Genomic DNA, 24,819 nt, shown 5'->3' with positions numbered 1-24,819 from the left:
TTCAGCTGCTCTGATTGGTCCACCTCTCAGCCAATCACTTAGGTCAGAGGGATGTGATCTTCTGATTGGCACATGCTTCTCCTCTGACACTGAGGTGGGGCCAGCTCTACTTTACCACTTGGACAGAGGGAAGAATGGGTAATTCCCCTCAGAGTTAAATGCTATCAGGGGGAAAGTGTGAAGGACAGAAAACAGAAGTAGATAGCCACATGGCGGTAACAAAATTGACTGAAGGGGCCGGGGCAGAGTTTATGCATGGCAAGGCACTGCTATATATAGCACTAAATGCCCCCTTCTTTTGCCATCATCCCCGGTGAACCCACACGTTCTGGGGATTCTGTACCCAGTTCGTGTTCTGCTCCTTCCCGCCACCATTTTGATCATTGCCATTGCCAAAGTCCTGTAGCTTCCAACCTGGTCTTGTTGAGGATAAAAGCATGAGATTGTCCAAGACAGAAATGAATTTGTCCTCATTGGTAGTCAAACGTTGTGAGGACTGATCATGCTTAAAATATACAGTGGTTGACGTTATTCCTGGCAGCTCGCTAAGCTTCCATGTTTTCTTTACTGACTCTCAATAGTGAAACCACTGTTATGGCTTATTTATTAAGTGAGTTTCCAATGTGAACTTGTAAAGTTATAGATGCTTTTCTGTTTCTTTCTGTTTTATTAGAAGCGCCAGGGATTATCATTTTCTAAGTTTGTTGATTGCTGATGCCTCTCCCAAGCGTTCTATTACTCTTAATACTAGACAACTGGGAGAGATTGTTCTGAAAGTCACCAAGAGCAGACTTCTGGCTGGTGAATTCATTTAAGAGGCCAAGAGGAAATGTCTTCTCTCTAGAATCTGTTAGTCACTCCTACTGACTCATAATAATTCCATCTCTGGGCAGAAGTTCCCTTGAGGTAGGTCCCTGCCATATGGCTATTTCAACTGATGGAAGAATTCAGTAATGTTTATACAGCAAAGAGTTCTTGTGACTCCCAGGCAGCAGATCAGGGTCAAGTAAGAGAGACCAATCTTGGCTAGTAGGCATAGCCCTGGCTGGCACTGCCAAAAGTGTCACTTTAACCTCCATACTCTTCTTTCTGACTACCCACTCCACTCCTAATCTAGCCATTCATTCCACAAACGCCTGACTACAGATATCAGGGTATGAGTGAGTAAGAGAGAGAATATTCCTATGGTTTCACATGAGCCTGAAGGAAATAAAAATGTCACCTCAAAATGTGACTTTGGCATAAAAACTATTTAAGGCTGAAGACTATTAAGAAACAAAACTTAACCAGATAAATGGGAGGATCTAATTGGCTTTATTAATGATCTATGAATCAGGCAGCATCCCATCTAACAAGTAGAGGGGAGCTTTGTGGAGTTGTACAAAATGGAAGTTTTTCATAGGGAAGAGGGTGGGACAAGGAGTTAATAGCAAAAGACTAGAAGGGATTTGATCAGGCGAGGTCACCTTCCCTTAGGGATAAGTGCTGGGGGTCTTATCAAGTGCATTACCTCACCTTCCTTTGGGAAATGGACAGAGTCCATGTGACAGATTACCTCATTGGTGCTGACCAGAAAATTCCAGATTGATTGGCTTAAAATTCTACTACTGGAGAGGTTAAAACTGCAATTAAGTCTTGGTTTTCTGCCCTGGGGGTGAGTGACAACACCTTGGGCCTGTGGTTTTCTTTTTAGCAAGGCAATTAAGACAAAGCAGTTACCAAAAGAAAGAAAGCTCTCTGCTCTTCCCTATTTCCCTAAAAGCAGGACATAAATTTATAAAGTGTCCCTTCTGCTGTCTCTGTCAGGAAGGGAGACAACTTTAGACCCTTATCAATGTGGAGATAACACCAGACAGAGGAATCTACATGAAAAACTTCACTAGGGGTGCCTGGGTGGCTCAGTCAGTTAAATGTCTGACTCTTGATTTTGGCTCAGGTCATGATCTCTGGGTTGGGAGATCGAGCCCCCCCCACTGGACACTGAGCCTGCTTAAGATTCTCTCTCTCTCTCTCTCTCCCCTGCCCCCCAAAAAAGGAAGAAAAAAAAAACTTTACTAGCGAGGCTTTATCTAACATTAGTTTTCCATATGTTGAACTTCACACAGTTTGTTGCCCTTGGAAGCCTAAAACTGCTTTCCTTTGTCCTGTCATTTCTCTATAAACTTACTTTTTGTTGAAGGTGCTATATATGCCTGGATTCTAAGCCATTTCTTTGAGCCACTCACCCCTGGGCACTCCCACGTGCTACCTGTGCATTACACATGGTAATAAACTTGTTTACTCTTCTTAGTCTGCTTTGTTACAGACTGCGCTGAGAACCTGGAAGGGTGGAAGGGATTTTCCCTCTCCCCTACAAGCCTGAAAGTCACCTTGAGAGTTAAACAGGGCAGGTATCCATGCCAGCCTACAGGTAAGAAGACAAGGCTTGTCCAGGCTCACAGTGCCATCTTGGACCCTCTAGCGCTTCAGGAATCCATCTCAGAGCAATTGAAGAGACTGTGGGTCTGCTCTGCAGATTCCCATCAGTCAAAATCATCTGCATTTTAAGGATAGCAACCACCCCTGCCCTCTTCATATTTTGTATAGCTCAGTCTCACACTCTAAGCCTATTTAAAAACCATTGTCCCTCAACCCCCACAAGGAACCAACATGTAAGGTGGCCAAAGGGCCCTTGAATATGGCCATGCCAACAGAGACCTAGAATTTATGTAGCCACCCTCTGGCAAACTTTCTTCTGTGAGTTTATGAGCCATCTTCTTTGCTTTAAAGTCTTCCCTTTTCTTTTATTCTTCTTTTTCATTTTTTTGGTCACTCACTCTTTGGGGCAATTATCATTGATTACTGGAGATCTGTGTTCCGAAGGAGGAAAGATGTGCTTGTGAACTGTGTTGAGGTTACGGCAGTACACACAACGCAACCCTGCCCTATTTTCTCCCTGTCATGACTCGGATTATTGATTGGTCTTCTGTGAACCCCAGATCATTCTCTTTAAGCATTAAGCCACTGCATTGTTAGTCCAGTTTGGAATCATGGCTTTTATCCAATGTTAGTTAAAGGTGGAGAAGAGACTAAGCCCTATGTCCATGGGATTCAGAGAAGGACAGAGCTTCAGAAACCATCTGGTTCAAAGCTTCACTGTTGGTGGTCACTAACAGTTCCTTTCTCTAAGAGTATTAAGAAATAGAAAAGAAAAGAGCCAGTATTTCTCAGGTACTTGTCAGGTGCCAAGCACTTTTTCAACATGCTTTCCACGCACTGTTTACTTAATTCTCAGAGTAACCCCCTCTGGTGAATACTGTCCTCACTGCCATTTTACAGATGGACAAACTGAGGGGAAGAGAATCCAAGTAACTTACGCAAGGCCATGTTGTAGGGCTGGGACATAAATCTGTGGGTTTGAGTCTGTGTTTGAGCAAACATCGCAATGATTCTAGAACTGTCACTCTAACCCACCCACTCAGCTATATTTTTCCAACCAAACCAGCCTTGAGCTAACAAATATATGGGGAGTAAGGGACAATACTGAGAAGAGCGAAAAAATTACCCACCTACACGGTGCCACTAAGCACACAACTTTCATCATGGTCTGGGTAGGACTTGGAAATGACAAATTAAATGGACAAGACATGTCAAGTTACTTTATCTTCTTTAAATCTTTAATTTTGACTCAGGGCGCCCACCCCAATTCTACCGGCCTGACTGGCTCAGTGAATTGGGGGGCCGATCCCTACCAGGCATTCTGGAAAGTCTCGGGGGTCTTCCCTGGAGAACATTTGAGAGGGTCTCAAATGCCGACCCACTCACAGCCCAAACCCACATGATTACTCAGATGCAGAAATTCTGCTGCTTTCTTGCCACTCTTGCACGCATCAATCTTTGCTGAGGTTGAGGGCTCCCAGGCATAGGTGTCCCTCTCCTCTAGGCAGACCAACCAGCTAAACCTCCACTTGCCTCCTGCATTACCCTGCAGGTCCTCTTCCCCCTACTGAACCCATCATGGTTCGTCGTCACCTCCCCAGTATGAGCAGCACAAGTGCAGGAATGTTTTGTGCTCAGATGCCTTCCCAGTGCCTAAGTCAGAGCTCGGCACAGACTGCTGCCCCTTCCAGAAGGCCCTTCCTGCCTCTCTAACCCCCATCCTCACAGTGACCTCAGGCCATCAAGAAAAGCAGGTTCTCAGAGGCTGGGGGAGAGAGGAACCTGGAAAATGGAATGGTAAAGGCGCTCATTCTTTCTAGTTCTTCAGCAGCAAAGACAGAACCCAAAGTAATATCTCAATAAATCACCCCACCCTTCATGGACCAGCCAATGAGCTTTTGGCACTATTTACCCATCTTCTAGCCGTTGGGGTAAAACACACATGTGTGAAGGTCATTTATAACTTTCAAAGGTCTTTCTGACTAAAATGAGGAAGTTTGAGAGGTTCCTCTCTTCAGCCCCAGGATAATGAGACCATTCACACAGTTAAAGGGATTTTTACTCTCCACGGGGCTCTTTTGTTCCACACAAGAGCACAGCTTTCTGTGTAGGGGAGGTGGACAAGGGTCCCCACAGCCTGACAAGCTCAGCACCCATCAGCTCAGGCAGCCAGATAAAGTGATGAGAGAGAGGGAGAGAGAGAGATCGCCACATCCAGAGGCAGACACACGCTGGCAGAAGTGGGGAGAGAGGTGACAGAGTGTAGAAGTCACAGACACACGGCGACACACAGAGTCCCAGAAAAGGCACTTCTGAAGGACATGGAGACAGAGAAGGCACCGCTGAAAAGCAAACAGCAAGAGTTAGAACACACCAGGGCTGCACTACCGGTTAGCCATTCTGTCATTCCCCAAAGTTAACTAATTCTGCATTAAAGCAGTGGCCATGCCACTGAGGCAGCTTAGAAAAAATGATTTTGTTTTATGGGCTCTTACAGCAAACCTGCTTCAAGGCTCAGCCACTTAGAGAAAGAATCTCTTTGCTCGGCCCGCACTGCCCAGACACTCGGCCACCCGGCGCTTAGGACCCACCTCCTTACAGCTCTTGGGTCCTGGATTAAAGCTGCGCTGGCATCTCCTTTCCTGACCTTTCCAGCCAATGCCTCCTGCTGTGCAGGTATGTTTTAACCAACGGGCCTGCAGCTCCTCATGTGGGACAGACAGCTTCTGGAAAGATCTTGTAAATCAAATTCTAATAAATTATATGGGATCGGATTGGGGTGTTGTAGTGATGGTCAACACTTAGTTAAGGAAAGAAGGCTTTTGTCAAGTTAGTTGGTTTGCTTTAAGGTAAATAACTTCGTTCTAGGTGTCTGGGTTTGGTTGCTATGTTTTTGGTTTTGGCCTCTGTCTCCACAGCCCAAAGGAAATGGCTTTGAACCTTCTGAAGCATGTTCAGAGAGTAAGTATTCCAGAGCCTGTAGAAGGAAGGGCAGGAGATTTTATTTTATTCAGGAAGGACCTCGGGGAACTATGGAGTCATTGAAATGAGGCAGGACCAAGAATCAGGAATTCTCTTGCCTTTAGCTGTGCCACCTTGAGTGGGAAACCAAACCGTGATGAGCCAAGCTTAGAGAGGTAATGGTGAAAAAAAAATAAGCAGTTTCCACTCATTAATTCAGACACCTATCAAGGACCCCTTCTGTGCCAGCCTGTGCCAGGCCATGGGGACAGACTGAGGAAACAGAGGAGATCCCTCCTCCCATGAGCGCCACACTCTGGTGAGGGTGGAAAGGGGGGACTAAATAAATATCCGCTCGCTAGGGCTGCCGTAACCCAGACAATGCGAGTGCCCTCGTCTCACAATGTGAGACGATAGTCACGCATCGTCTCATACACAGTTCTGAAGCTGGAAGTCTCAGGTCAAGGTGTCAGCAGAGTTGGATCCTTCTAAGGGCTGGGAGGGAAGGATGTGTTGTTCCAGGCCGCTCTCCTCCGCCTGCCGATGGCCCCCTCCACATGGCCTCCCCGCTGTGCATGTCTGTCTTAGCCTTCTTACACGGAAGGACACTAGTCCTTGGATGAGGACCTGCCCTAAGGATCTCATTTTGACATGATTACCTCTGTAAAGCCTTGTCTGCAAACTCACGTTCTAAGGTCCTGGGGTTAGGACTTCAAAATACGTATTTTGAGGGACACAATTCAACTTATAAGAATATAAGGAACAATAAGGAACTACTTAAGAAAATGGGAACTAAATAAGGAACTAAATAGGAAAATACAGGAGAAAAACAAGTGTGTGTGTGGTAGAGTGGGGGGACGGCTTGGGGAGGGACCTCTGAGGAGGGGGTGTCTGAGCCGAGCCCTGAAGACAGAGCCGGGCCGGAAGGAGCTGAGGCAGAGCTGTGGGTGCAGCGGGCACGCAGGGCAGAGGCAAGAAACTGCCCGCCTGGTAGTTACTGAAGAGAGAGGAAGCAGCATCTCAGGCAAAGGGGTGAGGAGACGGGCGATGAGGCCGGTGAATTTCAAAACCGGAAGTCAGAAACAAACGGCAACATGACGTTCTATAAAAGGTAAGTTTAATGGAAAGCAGATCTGTGGTCACCAGGCATGAGGGGGCAGGAGGAGGGCCATGGGGAGCAGAGGGACAAGAAGAAACTTCTGGGATGAGGAAGCTATTCTGGATCCTGATTGGGACGATTCCACAACTGTCTACAATGATCAAAATTTAACAAACAGCACACTTAATATCGGTGACGTTTCTTCTACGTAAATAATACCTAATGAAAGGGCACACACACACACACACACACGCACACACACACACGCACACATGCATGGGGCACGCGCTTGGCTCCTGAGTGGGACGTGGCCTGGGATGGAGCGGCGTCACTATAGTTTGGGAGAGAGTGGCTTGCGCTAAGGTGACAACAGCGCAGGCGGGAAGGAGGGGACGAGGGGTGTGTTTGAGGGCAGGTCCAAGAGGACTGGCTGAGGATCTGACAAAGGGAATCGGAGGAAAGACAGCAGCAGGGGCGATGTCGGGGAGTCCGGCTTAGGCAGGCGAGCTGAGAGTGGTCCCCCCGGCACAGCAGCTGAGCCTCTGTGTTCACCCTGCTCCCTCCGAACCTCTGTGACAATGACCGCGGAGTCACAGACCAGTCGCCCCTCCAAGAGAGTCGGAGAGGGGGACACCGCAGAAGAGAGGTCGAGCTCAGCCGTATCGTGAGCGCCCCATGTTGGGATGGACAGCATCGGCCTGTCCTGCTCCGACATGCGCCCGCAGGGGAGCCGCTGACGGGGACACTGGGGAGGTCGGAGTGCTGACCGGCCGGGCAGGCGGGAGGACACACAGAATTGCCGCAGGCCGGAAGTGTGTGTCGTGAGTACACGTGCCACCTCGGGGGGTGGGTTTGAGGGGGAGACTGCTGGGTTCAAAATTCCCTTGCCATGTGATACAACTCAAGTTTCGGAACCTCCCTGTGCCTCCCAGTCCTCACCAGCACACCAACGGTGGCTTCAGTGCCTCTCCCACAAAGCTGTCATACGTGTGGCTGAGAGGCTGCTAGGGCCACCTGGGGCAGCCCTGGACACAGTGAGGGCTCAGAGAGCTAGTGTTACTGTGACTCTTCACCCCCTCTGCTCCAAGGGCTTTCCAGCAGCCTGCTGTCTCAAGCCACTCCTGCCCCACCCCTCTGGTCACAAGGCCCCTGGTCACCTGTCGCTGAACCCTCCCAGACCACCCCCATCCCCATCTGGAGTCGGAGTTTCCCTCCGGGCCCTGTTGGCTGTCCCACACTGCAAGGATAGTCAGCGGCCAGAGGCACAAGGAAAGCAGGTCAGGCTTGTCTGAGGAGCAGTAATCACATAAAGGGACCATCTCACGAGGGAGGAAAGCAGGACACCCCAGTCACAGTGCCACACAGATGTCACCAGCTGGATGGCCTTTCCTGAGTGCAGATTTTAGGCTGGACAAGACCCTGAACTTCTGTACTGAGGAACCCCGGCTCAGCTCTTTGGATAAGGAGACTCACCCCTTTCTTCCCCTGAGAACCTTCTTCCCCGCCTCTCCCTAGTCATCTGCCCACGGCCGGCCCCTCTGGAAGTCCATTTGGCAACCTGGAGACTCCTGTGGAAAGAAAGCACTTGCTAGCCCAGTCCTGGGAGCCTCCTGTGGCCTCCAAGCCATCTCTGCTTCCTCTGCTCCTCCTGGAATCTGAGCGTTCTGTTCCCCAGGAGCCTGGCCCTTCCTCCTGACATTGAGGTGGGAGATGACAGATACACAGCACAGAAACAACACTGTCCATGCTTCAGCAGAGCCACAAGGAGCACAGGCTCTGCTGTCACACAGGCCTGGATGCCAACGCTTTCCTTTCATAAACTGTGTGACCTTGGGAAGATGGATTGCCTTCTCTGAGCCCCAGTTTGTTCATCTATAAAGTGGAAGAAATTGTATGAATGACCCTGTTATCACCCATTATTCAGTATTCAAGTGCTCTTTAAAATCATGGCACCGGGTTCTTCAAGTAAAGGTAATATTTTAGGGCGCAACCTCTGGGCGAGGAGAGTTGAGGGTATAGAATTCATCTATCAAAGATTTTAAACAAAAATGGTCACCAGGTGACCAGGTGAACGACATCTGATGCTCTCTTTCAGGAAAATCCAGTCATGTGGAACACCCCATGCCTCAACACAACACAGTGACAGAGCACAAAGGACAAGAGTAACATACACTTATTGAGCACCTACTGTATACCAAGCTGTGCGCTAAGTAAGACCTTTCTATACATGCTTTCCTCATTTAATCCTCACAAAAACCCCATCTTACACATGAGAATACTGAGACTTCAAAGGGCTTTGTGACCTGTTCATGGAGCTTTTCGAGGTAGACTTGAACCCAAGCACAGCCCAGAGCCAACTCCTACCTGTCGTGTGCGTAGAACTTAATACAGTGTTGTGCTAGCACCTGTTCAAGTCCGCCTCAAAACATGGCCCCTGCTTCGGTTTAAATTTCCTCTGAGGTGTCAGCAGTGAGCCACGAGTCCAAGTGTCCTTCCTGGGACCAGGTGCAGATGTAGGGTAACGCGGCAGGCCAGGATGACCAGCCAAAGATCAGAATGTTCTATGAAGTCCGCTTCAGGCAGCAGCAGGCCCAGGTGAGGATTATGAAAATGCTGCACCTTCAGACAATCTCCAGTGTGTGGTGGGGGCAGGGAGGGGTGGAGGGGTGCATGCAAATGCACAGGAAAGGGGGTCTGACTCTTATTTTAAAATAAACCTGGGCCATCCACTTCATGACACTCCCCTTTCACTGAAGCGGGTGCTGACCCCTCTGCAGACACATCCGCTCTCTAGCTCAAGGATTTTCTTTGTACCTGGCACACAGGAAGAAGCATGATTTTGCCAGAGTTGTTTCCATGTGAACCACAACATTCTGCGACCCTTATGAAGCTCCCAAGCCTTTGAGTCTTTCTGTAGCTTTTCCTAATTTCATGCTTTTCTCCAGGAATTCCACCTCCTCTCCGCCCCCACCCCACCCCGTTCCACTGCTTCCTCTTCCTAGGGTAGCAGGGGTCCTCCCTCCCCCTTTCTGACTCTTCTCCTTTCCCAGGTGGGAGGATGGGGGCCCACAGGTCTCTCCCTCCCCACAGTCCCGATGCTGCCTTTGCAGAGGCCTGGCCTTCCTCTCCCACTGCAGCGACATATGACTAACTGTGAGCCCCTCTTGGAGACACAAATTCTTATAAAAACCAACAGCAAAACTTAGTATAATATTAATTCAAGCTTCTTAGGTGAGGATCTGGGCTCCCTAAGAGGATAAACTGTACCAGCTGGTGCCTATTGGTGGCAGCAGCCATCAGTGGAGGGCTCATGCCTCAGGGCCTTAATACTAGATGGTCATCACAGTGTTGCCGGAAAAGCTCTACTTATTTGCATTACAGTGATCCTATAGTCTTCAAGGGGTTCTATAATCCCAGAATGCTGGCTCATGAACCCCCAGGATTTCTGCAGCACAGCTGTTGTGGCCCTGCCTCTAACCTTCTGGATTCCCAAGCCATCCTGCAAAGTCTCCCAAGGTTGCTGCTGTTCCCACCTTGCAGATGCAGGCAATGAGTTTCAACGGGATTGAAGCCATTTGCTCCAGGGTTGACTGGCCCCATTCTGAGTGCTTCCTACTCTCCCTGCAGCACCTGGAGGAGTGAGCATCTGTTGATGACTAAGCACAAGTAGGCAGACAAAGGCAGGTGTCCAGAACCATGGTGTGGAAGGAGCCCAAGGGCATCCATGCCTTTGGTCTGTCACCAGTCCAGGGAGCTTTCTAGGACAGATCAAGATAAGATGCTGTACCAGAGTAGCAGAGTCATCCCCAGGGGCTCACCCACCACACAACATTCATTGTATGAAGGTGTCTCTCACATTTGCCCCAGGAGAACTATTATTCCGGATTATCTGCAGAAATCCACCAGCAGTCATGACCACATTGCAGCCAGAACTGGTGCCAAAAGGTGTCACTGAGAATGAAAATGGGTCAGTTTCTTTAGTGCAGGACTTCTCAGAGCCTTTAATATGCTACTGTGCATTTTAGATACTACAGGGGAGTTAAACCACCTGTATTACACTGTACTAGATTATACTGTGTTGTATTACATTTTACTGTATCATATCATATCACACTGTCCTATATTATACTGTATTAGACTATATTATATTGCACTATACTCTATTTGCATATTACACTGCACTGTACTATTCTGTGTCATACTGTATTACACGGTATTATATTATACTGTACTATCTTGAATGTATCATATCATACTGTATTTTCACAAAGCCAGACCAGTTCTGTGAAAGTCCGTTTGGGAAATGTCAGTATAATATCGGTTATCTCTTCTCTTTTTCTTCCCTCCCAAAAGAATTTCCCCTGGACTTCTAGTATTCAATCTTCTCTGCCTCCCAGATAGCAGCACTGGTACGAATCACCCTGAATTTTAACTCTAATTGAGACTGGATTCCTTTGCATTAGGATGGTGGTATTCACGGATATCAAGGTCATTTGCAAATGTATCAATATTTCTGCTTGATATATATCAATAGTTCTGCTTGATAAGAGCAGGGTCACCATGTCCCCAAGCAAGAGGCATGATCAGAAGAGCCAGTCCCTGACCATCAAAGTTCTCTAAAAGCACAAATACAAACATACAAGGGAAAAAAGACTCCTCAGAGAAGCACATCTTTAAAATTCATGGGAAATTTTACACTGAGGTTAGCAATTCATTTTAAAACTTACGAAATGGGGGGAGGCTTGTTTTGTTTTGCATGGGGGTGGGGGAGGGGGCAGAGAGCAAGATCAAAGCACCACCTCAGCACTTCCTCCTTGTCTTCCTTTTGTCTTAGCTGCTGTGCTGGGTGTTCTGCTCGGTGTGTGCATCAGAGTTTGGAACTGCCGGCCACTAGAGACTTGGGGAATGTCCCACTTTAGATTACCACCTGCCAGGAATTCCCTAAAATTTCCAGCTGGAGTTTGCATGATGGACGGGCTCATCTTTGGAGAGCCCAGTTTGAAAGTTGGGAGTGGAACTTGAAGCCTGGTGTCATCAGTAGGATCTCTGCAAACTCCTTGTAAACAGTCCCTCCAATTCTGGAGAGTGGTGACTGATGAAATGAAAATTCTTTAGAGGCAGTTTTGGTCATAAGCAATGGAAAGCAACTCTGGTAAGGAAAAAAAAAAAAAAAGAAAATTGTTTCCCAGCATCCTACAGGCTGAAAATGGTTACTCTCTCTTCCAAGCTCCCCTTAAATCTAGGGGATTTAATTGCCATAATTGCCACGTGACACAATTCTAGTCAATGTAGGCAAAGGGAATTTTTCTCAGGAGTGTTGGGAAACACTTTCTTCCTTCTAAAGAGAGGCTCATGAGAACATTTATCTTGTCACATGACTGGATTCCTTTCTTCCTACATTTGAGCATGACTGAATGGAGATGTGATTCTTGGGGATACTGCAGCCACTTTGTGATCATGAGGAGAGTATCACTGGCATACTAGAGATGATTGCGTAAGAGGACGGGAAGGTCTGGGGGCCCTTGAGGTCACCTACCTCCCAGTTTCTTTTTATAATATTAATAAACTCCTATTGGTCAAGCTGTTTTCAACGGGTTTTTTATTACTTGCATCCTAAAGCATCTCAGTGGAAATACCAATCTGATGTAAAACCAAGCATTTTTACATGAGAATGCAGGTTCTTGACTTCTCTCAAAAAATCAGAAGATCTGGCAACACCGGGCTTGTCTTCCTACCTGGCAGCAACCCGGAATTAGAGAAAGCCGGTTCCTTTTACCTGGGGTGCCTGTGCTTGAGATTTGCAAGGCTTCCTCCACTCCTGACCTCCTCCCTCAGGTCATTCCTCTACTAGTCCCTGCAGGAGTCTGACCTGTGACTGCTGGTCTCTGAATTGGTCTGAGCAGGTTCACTCAGTGGAGGAAGAAACATCTCAGGGACCACAGCTTCAGGGTGGGATCTGCTGGCAACACTGTGCTGCCTGCTTTGCCAGTGAGCCTGCATTAGGAGCCCTTCATGTCCAGAAGAGACTGGGGCAGACAGAAATGCCTCATTAGTACATTATGGTGTTACTTACCCTTCACGTTCAAAGAGCACGAAATTAACATATACGGATTCACAAAATCACCCGCCTTCTGTGAACGGACACAGTGATAATCTGTGCATAGCTTCATACTATCACATCCTCTGTCACTTTATAATTTAATGAAAGCTTTGACATGGCCCATCAGAGGAATTTCAATTCAATTTTCAGTATTAATAATGCTCTGTTCTTCATTACTTTTCAGAATACTTCCATTGATCTGTAAACATAAGTATTTATATTAAATTTACATTACATGGCCCAGGATTTTAAGTCCTCAGTATGAAGTGTAACTCTCACCTTCCTCCTGCTTACTATGCAGACTTTGGTAAGTAGAGAATCAAATAAGTATTTGACTTACATCAGGTAGTTTTGATTTTGTGTTTGTTTGTTTTAACAGTAGCAAAGTCTCCTTTTCCTGCATTTTTATTTTCAACTATTTTTGAAAATTATAAATATTTAGTTGAATCAGAATATTTAATTTTCTAATTGTATATGAACTTCAGCTCTGGATTTCAAATTATGTCTTATAAATGGCTATGGTTAAGCTTTTAAAGTATATCACATCTGTTTTCAAAGTTGTTTATGGGTGTAACTACTGTAATTTTTCGAAATCAAGAGTCTGACTTCAGATGAAAGCCAACTCAAGCCCTCCGTTCCCCCACCCCACAAGGGGAGGGTCTCCCCACAGCCCTGTGCTGAGCCCAGTTTGGAAGGACTGCAGCTGGAGCAGGCCGCACAGGGGCTCGCTTCGCACGGCGGTGTGTGCACTCTAGGCCTGAGCTCGCAGTGTAGACAGCTGATCAGAACCTCCTGGTGGTTCTCACTGGCACCCCCAGCCCAGAGCTGCCCAGGCAACAATCTATCTGTACAGCCACGTGAGTCTTTCCAGAGACAGTTGGTGGCAGCAACTGCTGCAAGGGGACAGTCCTTAGTCATCAAAGTTGTGCCCCTTTGCAGCAGGCCCAGGGACCTGGAGAATCACAGGTGTGTCTGCTCAGAACAGAATGAAGGGCAGGCTCACTGCCTTGGAAAGGACAAACTGGCCAAGGAGCAGCAGGCTGTGCTCTCAGACTGATGAGGGTTCTCGACAGGCTGAGCTAGAACAGGGCATTCCTGATTCTGTTCCTGTACTTTCTACAAGAACCTGGCTACTGTGCTGAAACGCCACTGGCCGGACTGGAGTGGGAAGGCTCCACTTTCTGAAGAAGACTTCTAGCAGAGTCCTGCAAAACTCAGGTCCTAGAGGGGAGGACTCCTCCCCGGAGGCCACCTCTTACTGCCAGAGGTCACCCAGCCACTCCCTGTGAAGGATCCAGAGGCCCCCAGCCCTCAGAAAACCTCAGTGACCTCCTCTCCATCCTGACCCTCAGGCCCCTTTGTTTTCCCTGCATTTCCTGAAAGCCTCTGTGTGAACTCATTCGTCTCATTTCCTTCTGAATTCCAGGATTCAAAGGCTCTGGAAATACCAAGGCAGGAGCCTCAAACTTCAGCTCCATTTTGGGGACCTTAGCCTTGGTAAGCCGACCTTCCAGAAAGATTCCAAAGCTTGGCGCCACAGCCAGACCTGGACCCGCTCCCCACCCCGGCCTCGGCATCTCCGAATGATTTTTGCCACCCTGGCCAGCCAACACCGTGTCTTCCAAGTGGGAGGTTTTATTAGGTTTTAGACCATGAAAACACAGGACAGAGGCGGTTACAGCGAACATTTCAGATAAAGGAACAGACCGAGTTGCACCCGCCCTGTCCTTGGGGCCTCCTTCCCTAGGTCTCTCACAGATTCTCCCTGCGTCCTCCCTTTGCAAATTCGAGAAAGTTGAGAAGACACATTTAAAGTAGCAGGAATACCACCAGCAAAATGGAAGCAGAAGGATAACTTGGAGAAACAACGGATGAGAAACACGCTACAGAAAAACCTCTTCTACTGCGTTAGGGTGTGGGGCAGGAGAGCATGCCCCGGGCTCAGCGTCCATCCCCCGGAGACCCTGGTCATACAGGGCCTTCGGTGATACCCTCCAGAGGCATGCTGGGCGCACTGTCAGCGGTGGGCCGCTCATCCTTCTTCAGCGACGTCGGGACCCGGAGGCTGACGTAGGGTTTGTGACAAGCTGTGTTGGCCAGAGGGGGGTAGTGCTGTCTGTAGCAAATGTAGGCAAAAATGAGGCCAATGACTCCACCGACAAAAGAATCTAGGCAGAAAGAGCAAAACGGAAGAAAAGTGTTATGACGCATTCGAATGTGGCCAGTTGCGTTTTCCAGAAAGCCCTCTGCTCACCTGCTGCAGTGAGTGGCTTGCTTGCTGGACCCCTTGAGAGACTAAAGCAAAGAGAAACCATGCTGGAGGTTTAGATCTCGGTGGCCTCTGAAGATCTTTCCATTTCAAGGACTTAAAGATTCCTTGAAAATGCTTCCTTGATTTGCTCTTAGGTCTTTAATATGGACCCAAACATCGCATGAACTCAGATTTGCATTCTTGGAAGTTAAAACCACTTCTAGGTTCTGGAAGACGTCCAGCCATGTCTATAGGATTGAGACATCCCGGTGGGGGGCTGTGCTTTCTTATCCTTCAGCAAGTTCCTGCTGGAGGCCAGCACTGCCAGAGAGCTACGGAAACCCACTGGGAGTGCTGTCTCTGCCTCGCGGTCAGTGATTTCTCAGGGAAGAAATACACTTCGGAGTCGCAAACCTCAGCATTTTATGGTGCACCAGGACTGGCAACTCAACACGTCTCCTCTGCTGTGAGAATCCCAGTCCCTCCAGCATCTCATCAAGTCGGGGGATAGAGAGGGTCGGGGAGGTGGGGGCAGGAGGGGGCATATGCAGCCAGAACAGGCCCCTCCATGGCAGGGCAGTGGGGGGCAGCCCCTTGCCCAAGCAGGCATTTGGCTGATGCCCAACAGAGACTGCATCCGAGCAGTCCACCCCAGCAACCCTCACCCCTCACTTCGTGTGTGTGGATGTCCACGTGTTGCCACTTTAAACTGTGTCTATGGGTTATTCCTGCCAGAAAGACCCTAGCACACTGGAAAACCTTCCCTAACAAAAGAAATTTGGGACTCCTTTGAAGATTTCTGCCAGGATGAACTGTCATTCTCCATTCGGGGTTTCCGCTTCCACGTTTTTAATCTTGTTGGGCTGCACACACCTCTTAGAGGCAAATAGCATCATGGATTCCTGAGTGAGGTCACAAGGCATAATTTTTCTTTGTTTTTAATTTAATTTTATTTAAATCCAATTAATTAACACATAGCATATTACTAGTTTCAGAGGTGGAGTTCAGGGGTTCATCAGGCGCATATAACACCAAGTGCTCATTCCATCAAGGGCCCTCCTGAATGCCCATCCCCCAGGCACCCCATCCCCCCCATCCCCCCCCTCCCCTCCAGCAGCCCTGCTCGTTTCCTAGAGTTAAGAGTCTCTTATGGTTTGTCTCCCACTCTGATTTCATGTGATTTCACTCATATGTGGAATTTAAGAAACAAAACCGATCATGGGGAAGGGAGGGAAAAATAAAATTAAGACAAGGCATAATCAACAGGATTACACCAAGTTCCTCAAAAGGAGAAGCTCTTCACAGTGCCTGTGGCCAGCAACCTATAAAAATAGGCCAGGGCTCCAGGGTCTGAGGTCAGAGAGTTCCACTGCTGTTTCAATCTTTCTCTAATACCAGGGAGCAGCTGCATAGGGCAATGATTTCTTATTCGAGTCTGAAATGACCCATGGCACCTGCATTTGAGTCACCGACTTACTGAGCACCGACTTACTGCTCTTTGGTCTCAAAGAGCAAAGCCTAGAAATAATGTCATTCGGCTGGCAAGTTTCCACATCTCCTTAGGTGCACCACTGGCCATGGGACATAGAATCCTCCGGAGCAAATGTTCTCCAGGCTTAAAGGTGGAACAGCACGCGAGGGCGAGGCGAGGGCTGCCCAGGCTGCTTTCCCAGTGAACGGGAAGAGGGGAACGTGGTATCACAGGTCCACCGGAGTCACCAGAAATGACAAGGGCAACGCAAGGTCCAGGCAAGCTGCCTTCTCGGCTGGGTCATGTGGCACTTTATTACAAAGGTGGTGAACGAGATCCAAAAACTCACTTCCTTTGGGAGGAAGAGGGTCACCAAATGCCTCAAGTGGGCCACTGTTATGATGATGAAATCACTTTCACATCCTGTCCGGCCTGTGCTGACAGAAAAGCAGGCAGGGGACAGGCAGGACGTTATTATGGGAAAAACAGCTTGGGATCGACTTTACCCTACATATGGCAGCATGGGACTGGAGCGTTCAAAAGGGGAATCAATGGATCTCAGCGTCCCTGAAGCACAAGATGCTGGTCTCCTTACTCAGCATCAGTGCTATTCCATTCCTCCCACGTCTGTGTTCCACATGGGTATCAGGTGTCCGGTGCGACGTCTGGCCCTTGGGCACGAGGCTGAACAACACTGACACCTCACAGTCCGAAGGGGCCAGATGGACCCTGACTAGCGACACGCTTATCCGTGAGCCACAGCCGTAATACACATCTCGAAGGAGAAGCGTGGGTCTGTGACACCACCCAGCGGAACAGCCCGGGCTAGCCCCGTTGGACTAGGTGAGGTTCATGGAGGGCACCGCCCCCTGCTCCCCAGGCCAGCCCTGCAGGATGGCAGGCGTGAGCCAGGAGAAGTGGAAAGTGGAGACAGCAGGCATGCAGAGGACAGAAGGAAGGGGCTTGGCAAATTTGGGAAACAGAAGGACCGACCATCTTTTACAAAGGTCTGGTGTCTTTATCATTCCACAGGACAGAAGTTGACCATCAGGTAGTTCATGTACCCTCGAGCATGGACCAGGGACCCTGCTGGCTTTCTGGGAGACTGTGCACACTTCTTAACCTACACCTACCACTCAGGACTCACTTCCCCTTGATGGTCTCCCTCGTCTTCGCTTCCCAGAGCCCAGCAGTCATTACTCGGTAAATGTCTGGTGAGCAGGGACGCGTCGACCCACACTGATGAGATGGAAGCCCTAAACCAGCGACATCACCAGCCACAAAAGGCCCCACGCTGTGTGATCCCATGTACGTGCAGTGCCCAGAATAAGGAAATCCATGGAGAAAGGAAGAACGATTAGTGGTTGCCAGGGGCTGGGGTTGGGGTTTCTTTTGGGGTGAAGAAAATTTCCTGGAATTAGATAGTGATGATGGTTGCACAGCTCTGAACATACTAAAAACCACAGAGCTGTGCACTTTAAAAGGGGTGAATTCTAAGTTACGAATTATACCTCAACAAAGTGGGGGGCAGGAAGCAACACTAGAGGGGCTCCAATGGTAGTAGAAAGAGGCTTTGCATCAGGCAACGTGAATTTTAATCTTATTTATAAAATGGGCATGACCCCCTCCCCCTTCTCATGAGGTCAAAGGACAAGAGAGGATTTTACTGGGCCTGGCACAAACAAGCAGAAGGGCTCTGAAGATGTGCTGTCAAGTCCCCTGGGGGAACACATCCCTCTCTGTCACCATGGCGACATCCAACATCACTGAGCTAACTTGACTTGGGAACTTGTATGCCTTGGGCTGTATGGCCCAGGACACTACAGGAAAAATCAGCTCTGACAAACTCAACAAACCCACATGATACTTTCTGTTCCTTTCATTCTACTACTAGTGAAGCTTTCTATTTTTGTGACTTTGAGCTTCTATGAAAGAATTTCCACAGCACAGAGGATAGAAGATCTGGCTGCTGTACCGGGAGCCGGAAGGGCGGCTGCCATGTCTGTCTTTCTCAACACCACACATGGGGGGAGAATATGTCTGGGACACCGGCACAAGTGACATAATGACTGAATGAATGCTTCCAGTCACATTTTTCTGTTCATTTTTGAAGGGAAAGAACTTGTAGAGGAAAGGTTAATTTTAATAACCCCCCAAAATTTAAATAAAACCAGTGTGAAGAAAAAGATGATACTACTAAGAAAGAAACATGATTTAGTAAGACTCATTCATTCATTCGTTCCCTCATTCAACACACGGACTGGGCACCGTTAGGAGTTGAATTGTGTCTCTCCTCCCTGTAAAAAAGACAAGTTGAAGTCCTAAGCCCAGTACTTCAGAACGTGGCCTCATCTAGGTACAGATTCTATACGGGGGTCACCGAGTTAAAACGATCCTGAGGGTGGGCTCTCATCTACTGTGACTGGTGTTCTTACAAAAGGGTAAATTTGGACTCAGGGACAGACCCCCACAGAAGGAAGATGATGGGAAGAAACGCAAGCTCAACACGGGAGGTCGAGATGGGAATGATGCTGCCACAAGGCAGGGAACATCTGGGGTTTCTAGAAGCTGGAGGAAGCCCAGAAGGATCTTCTCCCTACAGGTGTCAGAGGAAGTGTGGCCCTTCTCACACCTTGACTTTGAACTTCCAGCCTCTAGAACTGTGAGACCATTTCTATTGTTCTAACCCACCGGGTCTGGGGAACTTTTTATAGACCCCAAGGAAACTAACACAGGCACCTACTATGTGCCATGTCAACAAGAGACAAAAATCCCTGCCGACATGGAGGCTGGACCCTAGTGCGGAGTTTCCCAACTACGCATCGTGTGAGCAACCGGCTCCGTGTTGTCCACGGCTGTTTGCACACGACTACAGCCAAATCCTGGAGTTGCAACAGAGACCGTCCGGCTCACACAAAGCCCAAGATAGTTACTGTCTGACCCTTTGCAGAAAAAGCCTGCAGACTTCTGTTGTAATGGATAAGGACAATGATCAACACACCGCAAACTACGTGGTTTGTTAGAGATGCGTGAGCAAGATGAGAGCGACAGGGAGCGCGGCAAAAGTGCTGCGGTTCCAAGAGCGGTCATCACGAAACGTCCTCACCCAGAAGGGGACACTTGAGCCAAAGCTAGGAGGGGGAAGGGAACGAAGCCCACCTACAGAGGGAGTCGGATTCTAGAAATACCCTGAGCAGAGAACCCACAAGAAACACCAGAGAAAATGAGAGGAAGTAGAGGGGAGAAGGATGGGAATGACGTGAAGCCTGGAGGTCATTGTCATCAACGAGACTTGTGAGCAGCCAACATCCCTCATCCCTGGGGACCGAGCAACAGCGGAAGGCAAGGGCTAACCTGGAGGCCGAGAGGGCAGAGGGCCTGACTCATGCTCCTCTGGCCTGGCCCAAAGCGCCGTCCAGTGGGTTCTGAGGGAGGGGGGCAGACAACCGGGGGTTGCACACAGCCTCAGCCCTCCTGTGGGGGACGCCTAGGATAGGAAGGGAGAGGTGGGCAGACTCATAAGGCCGAGAGGCGGAGAGGCTTCCAGACCCTGAGCAACATTCCGCAGCTGATGCTGAATGTGAATACAGACCCTGCCACAGAGGGCAGCCCACCGTGGAGGGAAAATGGTTTGAAATCAGTTCACTCCAGACCGAGAACATCTGTGGGAGACTCTCAGTGCTTCTGTTTTACTCAAGGCGGTGCGATCCTGTTAGGAACAGTAATATAATTTCAAGGGCTCCTTTGCTTTGCTTTTTTTTTTTTTTTAATTTAATTTTTTTTCCAGTGTTCCAAAATTCATTGTTTATGCACCATACCCAGTGCCAAGGGCTCCTTTTCAAGTCACTTTGTTTAGAAAATCTAGAGACTGCTTCTGACAGAGCAGGGAAACACCTGGTCAACAGAGTATATCCCTCAACTGTATGTGTGTGTGTGTGTGTGTGTGTGTGTTTAGCAGGGAAGGGGTAGCAGCCTCTTCCTGGCTCTTCCCAACCACCTCATCTGCAGGGCTGATCATCTCCTGAAGTCTGGTAACTACACAAAAATTCATTTCAAATCACAAACCCTTCACAGCCCAGCCAGGGAAACATGGGGAAGGCAGTGGCAGCTCCCGAACACTTCAGCCCGGCCAAATATGGCATCTGTGATGGCCACGGATGCTTGCTAACCTCGGGCTGGGTGGGAACGAAGGACCGTTTCCTCCCTTGAGACCCACTTTTCTGTATTACATTCAGAGGGGATGCTCTTTCTTAGAGTGAAACACCACTCAAGCACCCAGGGCCACTTAAATGACATTATGATTATAGAAAACAGTGTCAGTTGGAAGATTACTCCCAAATGAGGAGTCGCATGAGGAAATCCTAGATCCAGATACAGGAATTTGAGGGGCAGAGTGAGCTCACGATTATGTCCACTCATATAGCAAACAATACCTTCCTGCCACTCCTGTGATTTCTCACGGACTAGAAATCATAAACCCACAAGCCTATGAGTTGAGGCAGAAGTGAGTTCAGTAAGAATCTCTGTCCTTTCTCTACATTTTTCTCCACACGTTTTTCTCAGCAGGGGAGTTCAGTAAGTTTTAACTCTTGAAAACACGTGGCTAATCACAAAGGTCAACCTCTTTTTGGGGTGCTGGGCTTGGCAGTTAGCATCACCCATGAAACCCTATAGCTTCCACATGACCTGAAAGGTGGCATATCATAAAGACATGGAGACTCTCAGCCATGTACGGCCTCAGGACCCATCCATCTGGCTTTATTTCTGCACAAGTCCTGCTAAATGTTTCACAGGCCTCTTCCTGCCCTGGCCTGTGCCCTCCATCTTCTTCACTTAATAAAACAACAGGCTTGTCTGTTTGGAGTGGAGCTGGGAAGGCAGAAAAGACAAGAAGGGTGTTGATAACAGAAAATAACCATGGTAATGGAAAGAGGGAGGCATTTGGGATTATGGGCTATTTATTGGATAAGAATATGTAATCGAGTAATTGGATGTACTTCTATATTAGACACAGTTGTATAAGTTAAAACTGAAATGGAGTCATAAAAATCTCATAATATTAATGCTGTTAACTAAAGTCTATAATGAGAGGGATTTGGGTTTTGCTGACGCCTGCGGGGCTCTGCGTGGATTCCCATCATGATGGGCGGCGCCTGCCCACGGTCACTGGGCTCAGTCTGCGAAGGAAAACAACTTATTTCTCTGCATCAGGCATCCTGCCTCAAACGCACACCCACACTGCCCATCCCTTCTCCAAGCTGGAAACCTGGGAGGCCTCCCTGATGACTCCCTTAATGAGTGAGTGTTCAATGAATAAAATTCCCCGCTCGTTGGACACCGCTGCTTCTTAACATGGAATAAGGGGGAGGAAAGATGGTGCCGAGGTACACCTTAGATCAGGGCTTCTCAACGTCAGCAGCAGCCATCCAGGGCCGGGGAGGTCTGTGCTGTGAGGGAGGCACTGTCTTGTACATTGTAAGAGGTTTAGCAGTAAACCCGGCCTCTCCCCACCAGGCTCCAGGAGCAACCACTACCACCACCAGCCCCCAGTTGTACAGACCAAAAAGATATCTGCAGATATTGCCAAATGTCCCCTGGAGGTATAAGTCACCCCCTGCTGAGACCACGGGTGTAGACAGCGACAGACGGCCTCATAAAAGGGAATTCAGGTCAAATGAGCCAGACTCATTTCTGAGCCCGTTAAAGAGTCCAAGGAAATCACGCATGTTCCTCTCCTGGCTGATTCTGGGGTTAAGAATTGAATAGACAACACCAGTGAACTGGTCTTTAGGCCACATCAATGACCTAGAACACCCCACATACATTCAGTTTTGCCTGTGGGAGTCTAGTATAGCTCAAGTCTGGCCCTAAACATCACTGAACATAAATTCTCTTGCTCTGCTTTCCTATCAGCCCACAGAGCATTACTAGTCTCCCTCTACTGCTCCAAGCTCCTTTCTGCGTCCACTGGAGAAGACGGGTCTCAAGCCCTGTTGCGAACAGGCCTTCAAGGCCCCGGGTGCATCACGAGCCCACCACGTCTGGAAAGCCTGGGACTGTGAGTCTTCATCCTTTCCTGATGTACCAGCCCCAGCAAGGGAATGAGGGAAAACCAACCAGGACCACAAGTATTTAAGAGAGGCCGATCTCAGGTCTGAGGGTTTCAGGACAAGTTCACTTCACAAAGGCCCTGACTGCCTTGCAGGATAAAGCGGCACTCTATTCAAGGATGAAACCCGTCATCGCTTCACAGATCCAAAGTGCCCGAATCGAAGTGCAAACCAGGGACTCATGGCTCACAAACAGACCGCGTTCCAAAAACACGTCTGCGTCTAAATCAGTTGTTGGGGAAACACAACTCATCCTTCTCCAGAAACAATGCGGGAAGCAACGATACCAATTTGCGTTTGTGTGGTATGTTTTCCCTCACAAGATACATTCGGATCCATGATTTCATTCGGTCTGTAAAAGAGCATGTGAAGTACTGGGGGGTGATTGTTCCCAAGCTCAGAAGAAGAAACTACACCTCACAAGGGATAAATGAAGAGCCATCCATAAGACACTAGCCAGCCCGTCCTGTTCTTCATGGAGAGACGCCCTCATCATCTGGGCAATAATGATTCTGTTGGAAACTAGTGCCGTGCCCGGTGGGTAGGCCTTGGTGCTGCTGGCTCGGCGACTCTGCCCCTGCCGCCCTCCCATGATGGAGCTTTGTGTCATCTGGAGCTCCGTCCGAGTTGTTGTTCAAAGTAGATCGCAAGGGAGGGCACAGGGCTCAGCCTTATGGCTTCTAGTGACTGCCCCCCTCAGGAGGGCCTCAAGACCCTCATCCCTACTTGACCCATCCACCTGTGGAGACCATGCATCAGTCTCTCTCTTTACCCTGAAGCCGTGGCTCTTAGCTCAAAGCTGCTGCTAGAAGGAAGCCCAGAGCATGAGCTTCCAGGAGTCTGGAGAGTGGAGCTGAGGCCAGGGAGGGAGATGGAGAAGTACCAGGAGGAGTGGGAGGCCCCAGAAAAGATGGGGAGATGGTGTCCCCAGCTAGGAGCGCCCCTCACCTCTGGCCTCATCTGCTACATCACCACCCCTGGAATAAATAGCTGGGAAGAGGCCAGAAGTGTGCGGGAACACAAGGCAGCTGGCTGCAGAGACAGGAAAGGGGAGGAGGAGAACCACCTGAGGGCAGCAGGAAAGGGCAAGGGAGAGGACGAACAGACCACAGGCTGATGGGGAAAGTCATTCAGATCGCGGGAAACTGGATTTGGCACATGTATAATTCAGTCTGTTGGCTTGAAGTCGACACACTAGAGCTCTTCCCCAAAGCCGCTCAGAATTCATCAGAAATGACCGACATGCATGTTAATGCAGACACCTGGCCACCGCTCCAGACCCACCCCCCGAGCTGGCTCCCTGTGTCAGGGTGGCCTGGTCAAGGTGACCTGAGGCTCGCCCTGTGGGGAACGTGGCCCTCCATCCTGCGCTGCTGGGGGTGCGGAGTCCCATGGACGTCCCCTCTGCCCCTGCTCCCTGCTTGCCATGGCAGCCGCTAGAGACGGTCAGCTGGCTGTGAGCAGCAGCCTGTCTGCTGGGGGACAGGGCGTGCTGCAGTTTTATTCCAGCCCCGCATTTGTTGGCTGTTAGTTTTCCTTGTCTCAGATACTCCAGGAGTCACATGCAGGTAAACCTCACAACAGCCTCATAGCAGCGGCTCAGAACGCCACTGGCGTTGATCCCTGGGCTGGACCCATCCTTTGGAAGTGCATCTGTGGTGAGAGATACGTCCTTGTGTGACAGATGTGAGATGTGAAAGGAGCCAAAAACCACTTGGCACCAAGTCTAAAGACTGAGGCAAGTGATGGAGCAGGGCGGTCACAGTTGGGTCTGAGGCCCAGGGTCTGCCTTCCTGCTGGAACCTGGGCACAGAGGGAAAGGAGCGGCTTCCATGCTACCTCCAATAAGGGCAGTATGGAGGTCAGAGCTCACACGCACAGGCAGGTTTTCTCTAAAAACTGTATCTGTGGTTATTTCAACCTACACTGGTCTGACAGTGGGCAGCTGGTTCCCCCTGAATGGGTACCTTTCTACACCCCTCCCTTCAGGAGAGTGTCAGACGACACCATGAGGACAAGGCAGGCCCTGGGCAGGGACTCACCTTGCCAGTGATGCTTGTAGTCACACATACGGGACAGGGCAATCATCATGGCGCAGTACAGGGGCAAGATGGCAGCACAGAGCCGCCAGCTCTTCCCCCGCCCACTCTCGGTGAAGCAGTGCAGCTTGCCAGCCAAGTAGAACGTCGTGAAGCCAAGGCCAGAAAAGGCAACTGCCAAAGAGAAACAGCAGGTGTTACACTAGCAGGTGGTAAGTGGCAGGGACACAGCATGTCCTGGGCATCCTGTCTACCATCTTGCACACCCCAGGGCCAAGGCATACTGGCACCATGCACGGTCTAGGCAATCTGTGCTCTTGCTAGAACCACGCTGGTATGAAAGTTTTAACAATGAGAATGACCTTCCAGG

The 24,819-nt window shown here is 49.2% G+C and overlaps 1 protein-coding gene across 3 annotated transcripts in view; it reads right to left on the bottom strand.

The window, feature by feature from the left end:
* Positions 1–14,204: 14,204 nt before the first annotated feature.
* The window catches only part of PLPP4 (phospholipid phosphatase 4), an 89,820-nt gene continuing 79,205 nt past the window's right edge, over positions 14,205–24,819 (bottom strand). For 2 of the 3 annotated variants that reach the window (XM_047703186.1, XM_047703188.1), the window contains 2 exons: positions 24,453–24,623; positions 20,162–21,169 (listed from right to left, as the gene is read on the bottom strand). In XM_047703186.1, the coding sequence (XP_047559142.1) occupies positions 20,955–21,169; positions 24,453–24,623 (386 nt within the window). In that variant the 3' untranslated portion in view covers positions 20,162–20,954. Of the gene's footprint in view, positions 14,747–20,161; positions 21,170–24,452; positions 24,624–24,819 lie in introns of those variants that run through there. The other variant, XM_047703187.1, reaches the window with a different exon arrangement.

The sequence above is a fragment of the Lutra lutra genome, chromosome 14 (genome assembly GCF_902655055.1).
Source record: "Lutra lutra chromosome 14, mLutLut1.2, whole genome shotgun sequence".
NCBI lineage: Eukaryota > Metazoa > Chordata > Mammalia > Carnivora > Mustelidae > Lutra > Lutra lutra.
The sequence above is the reverse complement of the archived record's forward strand: the minus strand, read 5'-3'. Positions and strand labels throughout refer to the sequence as shown.